Below are 12,303 nucleotides of genomic sequence, written 5' to 3'. Positions count from 1 at the left end.
TGTTTGTCTGTTTCTTTGTGTACAGTATATCTCAAAAAGTTGTGGACAGATCCAGATGAATTTTTCTGGACAGGTTGGGTGTGTGACTGCGACAAACTGATTAGATTTTGGTGAAGATCCAGATCTGGATCTGATATTTTAAAAAGTGAATCTTCACCATTGAGATAAGGCAAAACCGATATATAGCAGGATATCTCAAAAAGTTGTGTACGGATTCGGACGAAACATGGTGGACATGTTGGGTGTGTGATAAGGAAGAATTGATTCAATTTTGGTGAAGATCCGGATATGGATCTGATAAATTTTTTTAAGTGATTCTTCACCATTGAGGTAGGGTGAAACCAATATATAGCATGATATCTCAAAAAGTTGTTGATGGATTTGGATGAAACTTAGTGGACAGGTTGGGTGTGTGATCACGACAAATTGATTTGATTTTGGTGTAAATCCGGATCCGACTATGAGAATTTTTGAAGTGATTCTTCACCATTGAGAGATCAGGCTCAAAAACGATATATAGCATGATATTTCAAAAATGTAATGGGCCTGATATGTTCTCGTGGACCAGGCATTATGTGGCAGAGGTACGCGCTCTACCAAGTGCCCTTCTAGTTTGTTTGTTTTTGTGTGTACAAGGTAAAGGCTCATGTTAGAGCTAGAAAGAACAACAAGAACAGCAGAGAGAGTGTGCCATGAACAAATATCATGGCTCATCGTGAGACGCGAGAGTTTGAGTGACTAAACTTCCTCAAGAGGATTGTTAAGAAAGTATATGGGAGGGTTTGTTAGATGATTGTGTGAGAGTGGTCAGGATTGAAAGACATATTCCAAGTGTTTTACCAGCTTGTGAGATTGTATGAAGGCTTGAAGAGAGGGAAGAGGCTGCTGTCTGTCTATCTGAAGGATGAGGGATGTCACGGCAGAGGGTGCAATCATCATAAAACAAATAAAGAGGATTTTCCAAAGAGTCAAGAGAGATCATTAATGACGATCAGGAATAGGATGGGGCCAAGAACACTGCTTTGACAGGTCAGGTCACCTGAGACTGAATTTTGCTTGTTTATTACTAGATTAGCAAGGTAGATCTATTACCTTTTTGGTCGGATGAGCCTTTTTCTTAAATAAAAAACCCTAAAAAACATATATATATATATATATAATTTTCTACCCTCTTTCCTTTCTCTCCAATGTTTTTTTTTTGCATCTTCCTCATATTCATCTTTTAAAATAACTAAAAGCAAGTGACCCTTTCAGCCTCAGGGAAAATAATTCAATTAAGGGTATTGAATATTGATGTAGTCTTAGCTGCTACTGCCCCACCTCTATCTTCCACTTTTGGCTTCACTCCACGCTCATACCATCATCATGCATTTGCAATTTGCATTCTGTAATGGAACACTATGGTAATGCAAGTATGAATAATACATTTGCAGTAATAGAATCAGCACTTGCACTCAATACTGGAGTTTGACAATTAAAATAGAAACTCACAAATATTTATTGTGGCTTGAATAACACCCCTGCACCACACAGAGCTTGTATGATGTTGGAAATCCTGGTTTGGTGATGCCCTTACATTGCAGATGATATGTGTGTTGCTCATGCATACTTTCTCGTAAGCCTCGTCGTCTTCACTACGACTGCATTATTACAAGCCGCCTACCCAAATGCAGAGTGAAATGCAGATATTCCGCTGAAACTCAGTGGGTACTCGAGGGAGGATATGGCCTACAAAATTGGGAATATCTACCAATTCCAAAGGGGGGTCTTATGGATTGATGTCGTTGAGTGATATCTTATAATTGGAAATGAGGAATCATTGGCCGTGGTCCTTTTTGCGTGTGATTTCTGGATTGGGAGGTTTGACTGCACCATCGCAATGGTTAATCCGTAAGCATTTTGGACACGATATGTGTTGTCTGCAGATGCAGGCATGATGGAGTTTTTATCCCAGTAACGGTGATGACAAATGCGGTGAGCAGTCATTGTGGTGTACAAATCATGAACAAAAGCTGGCAATGAGGGCGAATTGAGCACAATAGATGACTGGTGCGAAGAGGTGGGTGGTGTGAAGGCGGTGTGATTGTGTGTGAGTTTATGTTTGCGTAGGCGAGAGTAAAAGCATCACAAAGAGTGCGGAGAAGGAGGGTATGAAGGGGGTGCCCGGGGGTTGGGGGGGGGGAGGGAGCAGGAGAGTTGACCTGTTAGAGGGCTGGAGGGTGGTTGGATACTTGTTGAGAAGAATAAGTGAAAACAATTTAAACAACATTTTAAGTAGAACATTGTAGTTGTTGAAGATGTTGCAAATTGGCCAGAAATATCCCCTTGGAACATCAGTGTGAATCTGATGTTAAATTTGTACCAACTTTGTAAGTCCTTTACCATCATGTTTTCCATCCTTCCTTGCATTGCAGGGTGCAGCAGGATCTGGTGTACAGGCAGAGTATGTGCGTGCACTGTATGACTTTGTCGGGAGCGACCCCGAGGACTTGTCCTTCCGGAGGGGTGAGCTTCTGCTTGTACTCGACAGACCTGAGGAGCAATGGTGGACGGCCCGCAACCGTGATGGGCGTGCGGGCATGATTCCCGTCCCGTATGTAGAGCGCTGGGTCAACCCAAATCCATGTATTCGTGTAACACACCCACCACCTCCACCCGTATGGTCCGTCGCAGACAACAGAAACAGCTATGGACCACTAGAGCCTGGGCACTATGGCATTGGTGGTTGCACTGGTGGCACAGGTCCACTACCAAATGCATTGAAAGCTCCACCAGGTGCCACCGGAGAGCTAGTCAATGGAGGAGGAGCGTTGCTGTCGGGCACTACCGCCTCGGGCCTAGCCAATGGGCCTATGAATTCTCGCCTCCATAACTCGTAACACAAACCACTGGCATGCCCGGTGTGCCATATTTCCACCCCGCCTGCCCCCCTCGCTAAGTGTTCAAACCTTGCAAACGCTGCTACCCTTAGGTTACCTACTTTATTAATCCATTATTTTGTTTCATTTGTTTGTTTGTTTGTTTGTTTTTCTTTTCTTGCAATATAATTTAAGTTCCATTTGTAAAGTATAATTATTTTTTTTTGGTGCATCCAACCATTTTATATTTTGTTTGTCAAATTTATTTCTCATGTTGTTTTTATCTCTGCAAATTATCCCCTTCCCCAGTTTCTTGTAATTTTTTTTTATTTTTTTTGGTGAATCTCTGCGACTTTAACGTTCTGACAAAACGATTTGTTTGGACAAAGTATCCAAGTACTGTTTGGCATTGGCTTGACTTCAAAAGGCCGACACTATCCTGTTTGATGGACATGGTGCCAGTGCTTTCCTCATTAGGATCGACGCCACTCGTTCAAGTTTTCATGTGACTGCCCTCCCTAAATGAGCTCGTTCATTTATCACACTTTCTCCATTTGAATCGATATTTGAGAGTTCAATATTGAAAGATGAGCGGCTGCCGTTACAGTATATCCAGAAGGCTTCTGCCTTTAACCCTTCAATGTCAACACTAATATCAACAGTCGGTTGTTCTCTTCATCTGTCAGCACGCAATTAATGGGGTTTGTTGAACGCTGTGCATGAGACTAGGATATAAATAGGGTGAACCTGCGTTTAAAAATACCTACAAAACCCACTGCATGTCAGTGTGCTTTATTTGGTGCTGTCTTTGCATTAAACGTAATGGCTTTGGGAGGAATTGCTCGTATGGGCATCTGCTCAGTAATGAGGACATGAATAGTGGGAATGCTTTAAAATGTGGGTCCACTCGACATCATAATGGCTCCATTAGTGAATATATCTCAAAGTGTGGTCTCTTGTATGTGGAAGTCGATACCAAACCATTGGCAATGTCAGCAGACAATGCGGTATAGAGGACCCAGAGGAGTCAAAACACCTCGGAAGGATTGCCATATTCAAATGTAGTCTTGTCGGTGACTTTTTTTTTTGCAAATATGCCCAATTTATAAATGCAAAAAATACAAGAGATGGTTTTGTACAAAGACCTTTTTTCATGATGTTCTGGAAGAGCCTTGTTGCCTTGTTGGGGAATGTTTGAAAGATCACGTCAGGCGGAACATCAATGATTGGACGTCGGTTCTCTGTGTCGACTGATCCCAATTCTGTCTGTTATATTGACAGGCAAGCTGGGATCTAGAGACAATGTGATATGTTGGAGGATCTGTCGTGGTGTGCGCTGATATCGTCCAGAAAGGCATCCTCACTGCTGATAGGTGCGGAGATTAGATTATCTACAATAGTGAGACTAATTGTGCTGGTGATGGGTCAGACCAAACTTCATTTTGGTTGATGACAGCACACCCCCACCAGAGAGCAAGTTGCTTATCTTGAAATGTGAGGCAGGGATGGATTGTCTAAGGGAGACCTTAACTGGACCCTTTTGACCAATTTTGGGACTGGCTTACAGAGGGCGCTAACAACCTATCCAGTAATCCAGGAGATGCAAGAAGCACATATTCAAGAATGGTCTCGGCTTCAACAATGATGTGTATGCATAGTGTCGAAATACTGGGATGTACATACCTCGTCAAAATGTAATTGTGTTATGGCAAACTTGCACCACTGATCGTGTGCAGACACACAGGAAGCGACTCATTATGATTCTTGAGATTATGGTTGAATTTTCACTGAGATTTGTTTGGTGGCTAAGGCACTTCTAAGTTGTCGTCAAAGTCAAATTCATGACTTTAGAAAACACCCTTTTCTTCCTGCATCATTTTCCACAGTGTAAATTGTACAGTGTATCAACACGACCTGCCATTCATAAAATGACACAGTGTATGAAGTTCCTTCTTCATTGAAATTTCGATCCCTAGCAAAAGTTTAATGTTGTTTCATTCACACTTTAGATGTCTGGTCATGATTTGTTTCAACACCCAAAAATTTCCATATACAAATGGTATGTGTGTGTGGTGTTCGCGCCGTGCCAGAAACAAATGAACACCCCTGATTATAAAACAAACTTTAACGTGCCCCTTCCCTGCTCTCCCCTCAACCCGATATGTGTATTCCCAAATTTATTTCCATTCACACCCTACTCTTCTGACACTAACCTCACCTCCTTTTTCTCTTCTATCATTCTCCCTTCTCTTCCTCATTTTCAATTGCTCTAAATTTTGTCTCACTGCCATCCTCCCAACAGAAAGCCCCTTACCACTCAAAGCATATAAACACGAACCCTATAACTTTGACTCACAGATTATCGTAACCCTAACCCAAACCCTCGGAGCCACTGTAATTGTATGGCAATTTGGGTTTTGTGCCCCTTTCCTGGTATTACTTTTTGGTTTTCACATGATGTGAGCAATCCAATCCTTGTAAACATCTTAAATTATTCTGAGAAAACCCACAGGGGGATACTTTTAGGCTTTCAGGCTGCCACTGCACGCGTGAGATTGCTCATGCATCAATGATTGAGAATACCTGAAATAAAGACTATTTCAGGGAAATGGATATTGGTTACATTGGAGTTTACATCACAGACGTGCGCACACTCTACAAATTGGTTCATTTCGGTACCAAGTGGTGTTACCATGGTCCTTGAATGCACTTTGTTTTGAATGTGTATTATAGCTCCAGGTTGTTGGAAAAGCTTCTTTCTGTTTTTTTTTTTTAAACATGCTGGTGATGTCTGATGCAGTGTTGATTTCTGATTCCGATTTTGCTCCAGAAACAGATCGATTGCATAGTAAGCTTCTGCGCCGTTTAGATTTTCTTGCAATACGTGCCAAACGAGGGTTGTGTTGTCGAAACAAGTTCGCTGGACTATTTCGATACATATCGATGTGCGATAACCAGAGCAATGCTTTTCCTTTTTGTACCACTTTAAGGGTCTCGATGCTGTTGCTTGGTAATACTATACCATGCGTCTTGGGACCGGAAACCTTGCAGAAAGGTGCGTGTTTGTTTGTGTGTGAATTGTATGGGTGGTATGTTTGAACAATTCTTGAGGCAACTTGGTGGAGGTGGACTCCATTTTCTACTCACTTCGCTCATCCCGCTCTCCCATCACTCCATCCCCCACTTGGCCTGCTCTGGTCACATGCGTTCCAATAGAAACCCGCACCTGCCGATCCTCACCATTCCAAGTTCAATGATCACCTTCATTCCTTTATCCTTCTCTTCTCTCACCTGTGCAACTGACTTCTTGGGTCTGTTTCCTCATACCCATCCCTCTAGTCCTTCAATCATAAGATTGGATTCAAGAATGAGCTTCCAATGGGATTCAATGAAAATTCTGCAAAATTTTATTCCTCCCTCCATCCTACCCAGGGGATATTTAATTTTATTTATTTATTTTGAAAGAAGTGGGAATGAGTGGTGATCAGAACGTTCTCGTAATGAGACTCACAGAGGTCCGAGAAACGCCAACGTTTTCTTATTTTTCAATGCAGTACCGGTACATAAAATCACTGCATATAATAGAGGTAATAAAAAACTTTTTTAATGTTGGGATGGTATGCCAAAAAGTATGTAAACAAGGTAGGGATGGTCACAAGAAAATATAATGTGAAATCCTCCACAGATGACTGGTAGAAGTACTTCATAGGTTTACGTGTTTGTATTTTTTTTTTGAGGATTTGCTTTGTATTAAACCCAGAAAGTGGCTGTGCCATCCCTACATAGGAAGTGTACCAACTTCCTGATAATTCGTAAAGACGTATTTTTCATCATAATTATTTATACTTTTACATGATGAAATTAAAAACAAAAACTTTAGCGTTTCTTGAACTATTGTGAGTATCTCGTTCCAATAACTTCCTGACAGTATGTTTTTCCAGCCTCGGTGGTGCAATGGTTTGAACTGTCGACTGAGTCTGGGAGGTCGGCGGTTCGAACCCCCACCTGAGTCGTACCAAAGACTTTAAAAATTGGTACGTGCTGCTTCCTTGCTTGATGCGCAGCATTTAAAAGGATAGAGCACGGACAACCAACCATAGGTCGGTAATAATAGCGCAGGCTTTGATTGGCTGAATGGCCTCCTTTGTGAAAAGTTCATTGGATGGGAACATATTATTATTATTATTATTATTATTATTATTATTATTATTATTATAACGTCCCTTGTACCTGTTTTCTTAAAGAGTCAGCGGTGGTAGGAGGGGAACATTCTGAAGATTATTTTAGTAAGTTAGCTGAAATAATTGAGGTTGTCAGTGGTGCAGTTAAAAAGGGCAGTTTTACTTGATGTGTGGGGAGTGAATTGAAAGTAAAACTACATAGACAGGCCAGGTATGCAGGTGCAATATCATTTGTCGAAAGCAAAAGTCAAGTAGTGTTATGAGGTGTGTGTGCGTGCATTTGAGTAGCTGCAATTTTGTGTGCTTTGCAACTGCAATTATTTAGTTTTTAAAAAAAATTATTTTCTTTTTTCTTCCCCAAGTGATCCACACACCTGTTCATGTTAATTGCATGTGTGTTTTGGTGTGGCTACCATAGGTGAGTCTATTTGGAATTGCCCAAACGCTTTGCCTGGCCTTTTAATTTTTAGGGCTGTTTTGCTGATGTTCAAGCCTTATACCGGTTTATTCTCTTTGCAGGTAAAATTGAGGTTGCTTATTTGATACAAAGCATCTTTGATGACGTTTCCATGTGTTGCTGTGAATAAACACTTTGGTGTGTTCACGTTTTGCTTCTTTTCTCTTTTCTCCTGGAATGTATATCTTTATTTTCAACGCAAAAAGTGAGATATCCAACTGGTTTCAAGCTTCTTCTTTCATGTGTAGCACAAGGCTGTGGGCATGGCTGTGTCGTTGATGCTACGCCCCCTGTAGGTTGGAGCAGTTGTTCGTGGTGCCGGTGATAGCTCACCTACTCTTCCAGAAGGACCCTGTGGGATATTTGACATCCACCAACTAATGCAAACAATCGTGACATGCAGTTTAACATTCATCCGAGGGATGGCACACTGATGAATCACCATGCCTGTGAAACACCGGCGTGAGCGTTTATTAGTTGGGTCAGGATTCAAACCCAGGCCAGGCAACTTAGAGGCGAGTGTGGATACATCGAGGTCATCCTGCCAGCCCAGTTTGAAGCTCAGTACTGTTGAAGTACATTTTGAATCCCCTCTTCTGTATCAAAGGCCATTTAAGAGGTTAACTGAGCTATTTCGGTTTCATCATCAAGACCATGTTTGAAGAAGCATTTCTGCAGCATGTGTATTGTGTACACATAACAGAAATAGGAACGATGGGGACTTCCAGTAAGGACCACTTTTTTAAAGAACAGGGCTGGCAGGCGAGCCGAAAGTTGTACACACTCACTTCTGAGCTGCCCAACCTGGGCTCGAATCCTGACCCAGCTATAAACTGTCATCCTGTTGTTTCATAGGCAGGGTGAGTCATCAATGTATGTGCTGTCCCTCAAATGGACGATAAATGGATGTCCTATTTGCCGGAATTAGTTGGTGAATGTTAAAGATCCCCTGGTGTCCTTCACGAAGAGTAGGCGAGCTATCGCCGACACCATGAACAAATTACTACTCCAATCTGCTTAGATGAATGTCAGGTTGCTCCAGTCACTTGCTGAAAGACTTGAGCCAAAAACTTTCCCTGGCCAATCCCACTCGGTGGATATTAGACTCCTTATCATGCACATTTTATTGTAATATTTTCTGCCTTTACTTTTCGAAGTGTTTTTATTTTACTTTTTTTCTGATATTTTGTAAAACTATGCCAGGTTACTTTTAAGCCGACTACTGTAACTGTTTTAAACAAACTTTTGCATGATTATCAAAAAGTAATTGGATCTTTATTACCTCCATCATAGAAAGAGGTGATGTTTTCACCCTTCTGTGTGTGAACAGGATATCTCAAAGTTATGGATGGATTCGGACAAAACTTCATGGACAATTTTGGTGTATGACATGGACAAATCGATTCTATTTTGGTGAAGATCTGAATCTGGATCCACATAAGAATTTTTTTTTTTAATGATTCTTCAGCATTTAAAGATGGGACCAAAAACGATATAAAGCATAATATTTCCAAAAGTTGTGGATGAGTTATGACAAAACTAGATGGATAAGTTGGGTAGGTGATGAGAACAGGCCGATTAGATTTTGGTTCAGGGCCCGATCCAGATCCGGCCTATCTGTGGGATACAAAATGTAAACTGTTCAACCTGGTGGAGGTATATGCGCTCTACCAAGTTCCTTTCTAGTTGTGTCTGCAGACTGCACTCTCTGTGAATACTGAATATTGTTGGAAGAATCACGCTTCCATCAACACCACCCAGCCTTCCCCACTAACATACCCTTGCTCCTCCATCAACTGTTAAAAAAAGGTTTTGTTCACAATCTAGGCTCATGGAGGAGCTAAATGACACAGGGTAGCAGGTTGACAGACTCACAGGAGCAAAGAGAAAAGGGAACATAAAGGACATCGCACAAAAACGGGTGAGTGGTCAAGATAAAAGAAGTGGGGTGGGGAAGTGTAGGTGGGTTAGGAAGATGAGAATAGGGTAGGGTATGGGAGAAAGCATGAGGTTACGATGGGCAGCACTCTAAGGATTTTTAAGGGAGATGCATAAGGAGAGAAAATGCACAGCCAAGTGGATAGAGGGAGGCAGAAATGGAGGTGAATGTTCAGTTTAGGCTTGGAGAGGGTAATTAGGTGGGGAATTCTGGAGGAATGTATGTGATGAGAGAGGTGGGGGGGGGAGGGTGGAGATGAGAAAGTAGGAGATACAAGGTCAGAAATGAGGTATTTTTTGTCCATGAGGAGGCCTATTGGAGAAGCTAGAGCATAGAATAAATCAAAACATAACAGAAAAAAATGAACAGGAGAAAGAGTGGGGGGAGGAGTGAGGGGGGGGGGGTAGCGAGGTTGAGGAACAAAAGGGAGACTTGGACAAATAAGGGATGTGGGGAAGCATGAGGATGAGAGGAGGGCACAAGGGATACAGTCATAAACTCTCACGAAGGAATAACGAGAAACCTGGAAAGAGGTGGGCTCGGAGAGGGTTAACGAGGGTATAAAAGATGGTTTTGGATGGGGGATGATACGAGATATTGGTGAACAGTTCTATCGAAGACCTTGCGGGAAGATGACTGAAGAGAATGTGGAAGTTGGTTCCACAAGTGGGAAAAAGGGAACAAATGAGGAGGTAAACAGTGATTCTGGATTTTATGAGTTTCACTAGAAGGGGGATTGATTGACTGTGTGTGTTACCTGGGGGGAGGTGGGACAAAGCACTGAAAGAGCAGGGGTGCAAAACCAGAAAGGCGGTGATAGAAGACAGACCAGTCCATTGATCTTGATTGAAGGCCTTTGTTTCCATGGCATGAAGCTGAACAAGGTATGAGGCAGGAATGCATGTCCAAAGGGGAGAGAAGTACTCCATCAAGCTGTGGATGAAGGCTTTGGCAGTGCAAAAGAAATCGGGTATGCCAAGAAAGTACCTTGCATGACGGAGGATGTCTTGCTTTCCGAACAACCTTTAAGTTGTCCATCGTTTATTCAAATGCTTTAAAATTTGCAAGCAGTTGTTTGACGTTCAAAGGGCCATTTATTTTCAATGAGCATAAACATATAATTTTTGGCCACTCTTCCACCATCTGTACCATACACGTTCTTATCTCCCCACCTCTTAAATCCTCCCTATAATCGGCTCTTTCTCTCTTTTTAAATATGTTGGAATGACAATCTATACCATCATGTGATAACATTTCAGAAACGCTTTGCATCCATGTCGTTTAAACCTTGGCAGATTTTAATAATCGCTCTTCCTGAAAACAATGAAAAGACAATAAGTTGTGAAACACTCTGAGCCATCTTTGCTGGTGTTACAGATGGGGAGTTACTTTCCAAAACAACCTCCTGATGAAAACTCGGTTTGTATTAAAGGTCGACCAGCAGCTTGCCGTCCTTACCAACTTGCCACGGCTCTAGTGGTTGAAATCTCATCACGATTCTGGGAACACACAAAACAACAAACAAACAAGATTCATGATTTGGAGGAGCTGAGATACAGAGCAGAATGCAATAGCAAGTGGTGCCGTGATATAAAATCATGTCGTGTTGAAACTATGCATCTACATAGCCACACAACCTTCCTGAACTATTAAAATTATACATCATTATGACCTCTTGTATGTATGATGTCCTCGAGTGGCTGTTCAGCTTCGGTTCAGTAAAATAACGTTTTGAGTCGTTTGACCATGAGAGCTTGAAAGTCGAGAGTTGCCCGTTTCGGCATGGCGTCTCTACCGGCACACTGAGGGAAGACCCCAAATAAACCCGCGATATTTCATTATAGTTTGGAGTTTTTGACTTTGCTTCGCAGGTGTGTACAAAACGTACTTTTCTGATCAGCTTGATGTGCAATCAAAAAAATTCTCACATGGATTGCAATTAATGTGAAGTAGAATATACAACTGTGGTGAAATTAATAAACACAACATTTTTTTGCGATTTTAGTACTTTTGAGAGAGGGGTGGGTTTGAGAGGGCTTCTGGGAGATGGAGAGTCATGATACCTATTAGTATTATTATCCCTTTGTGTACGGTGAAATCCATCATTAAGACGTATCATACTACCCAGACTCGACCCAGATCAGGTCATCCATCCAAACTCAGCAACCAGTTAAGCAGAAAACTGGTTCAGGATGTCACTAAAAATCCAACAATGACTGAAACATCTGCAAGGCTCCATGTCTGAGATGGGGGTCATTGTTCATCAATCAACAATATCTTGTTTCCTCACAAATCTGGCCTCTATGTACAGGTGGCAAGAAAGAAGCCATTACTGTAAAATATGCATCTAAAAGCTCTGACAGAGTTTGCGAAAAATCATCTTAGTGATACTGCAGGTATGTGGAGAAGGGTTTTCTGGTCAGACGAGACAAAAATTGAACTTTTTGGTTTAAATTCAAAGTATTACATCTGGTGCAAGCCAGACACTGCATATCACCCAGTCAACACCATCCCTACTGTTAATCATGGTGGTGGCAGTATCATGTTATTGGGCTGCTTTTGATCAGCAGGGAATGGCAAGGTTGTCAGGATAGAAGAGACGATGGATGGTGCAAAGTACAGGAGAATCCTTAATGAAAACCTGCTTGTCTGCCATGAATCTGAACCTGGGTAGGAGATTCATATTTCAGCAGGACAATGATCTGAAGCACAAAGCTCAAGCCACACTGGAGTGACTGAAGAAAAAATAAATGTTCTTGAGTGACCCAGTCAAAGTCCTGACTTGAAGTCAAATTAACATTTATGGCGAGACTTGAAGATTGCAGTACATCGCCGATCCCCATGATACTTGGCACAACGAGAGTAATT

At 41.8% G+C, this 12,303-nt stretch overlaps 1 protein-coding gene across 1 annotated transcript in view; it reads left to right on the top strand.

The window, feature by feature from the left end:
- LOC147028546 (crk-like protein) overlaps window positions 1-7,644 on the top strand; it is a 52,753-nt gene extending 45,109 nt beyond the window's left edge. Inside the window, exon 2 of the mRNA XM_085879058.1 lies at window positions 2,415-7,644. Within this exon, the coding sequence (XP_085735184.1) occupies window positions 2,415-2,879 (465 nt within the window). The 3' untranslated portion in view covers window positions 2,880-7,644. The remainder of the gene's footprint in view (window positions 1-2,414) is intronic.
- Window positions 7,645-12,303: the final 4,659 nt, after the last annotated feature.

Source organism: Eptatretus burgeri, chromosome 4 (genome assembly GCF_056783735.1).
Source record: "Eptatretus burgeri isolate ZD-2024b chromosome 4, Ebu_testis_v1, whole genome shotgun sequence".
In the NCBI taxonomy this organism is placed as follows: Eukaryota; Metazoa; Chordata; class Myxini; order Myxiniformes; family Myxinidae; genus Eptatretus; species Eptatretus burgeri.
The sequence above is the reverse complement of the archived record's forward strand: the minus strand, read 5'-3'. Positions and strand labels throughout refer to the sequence as shown.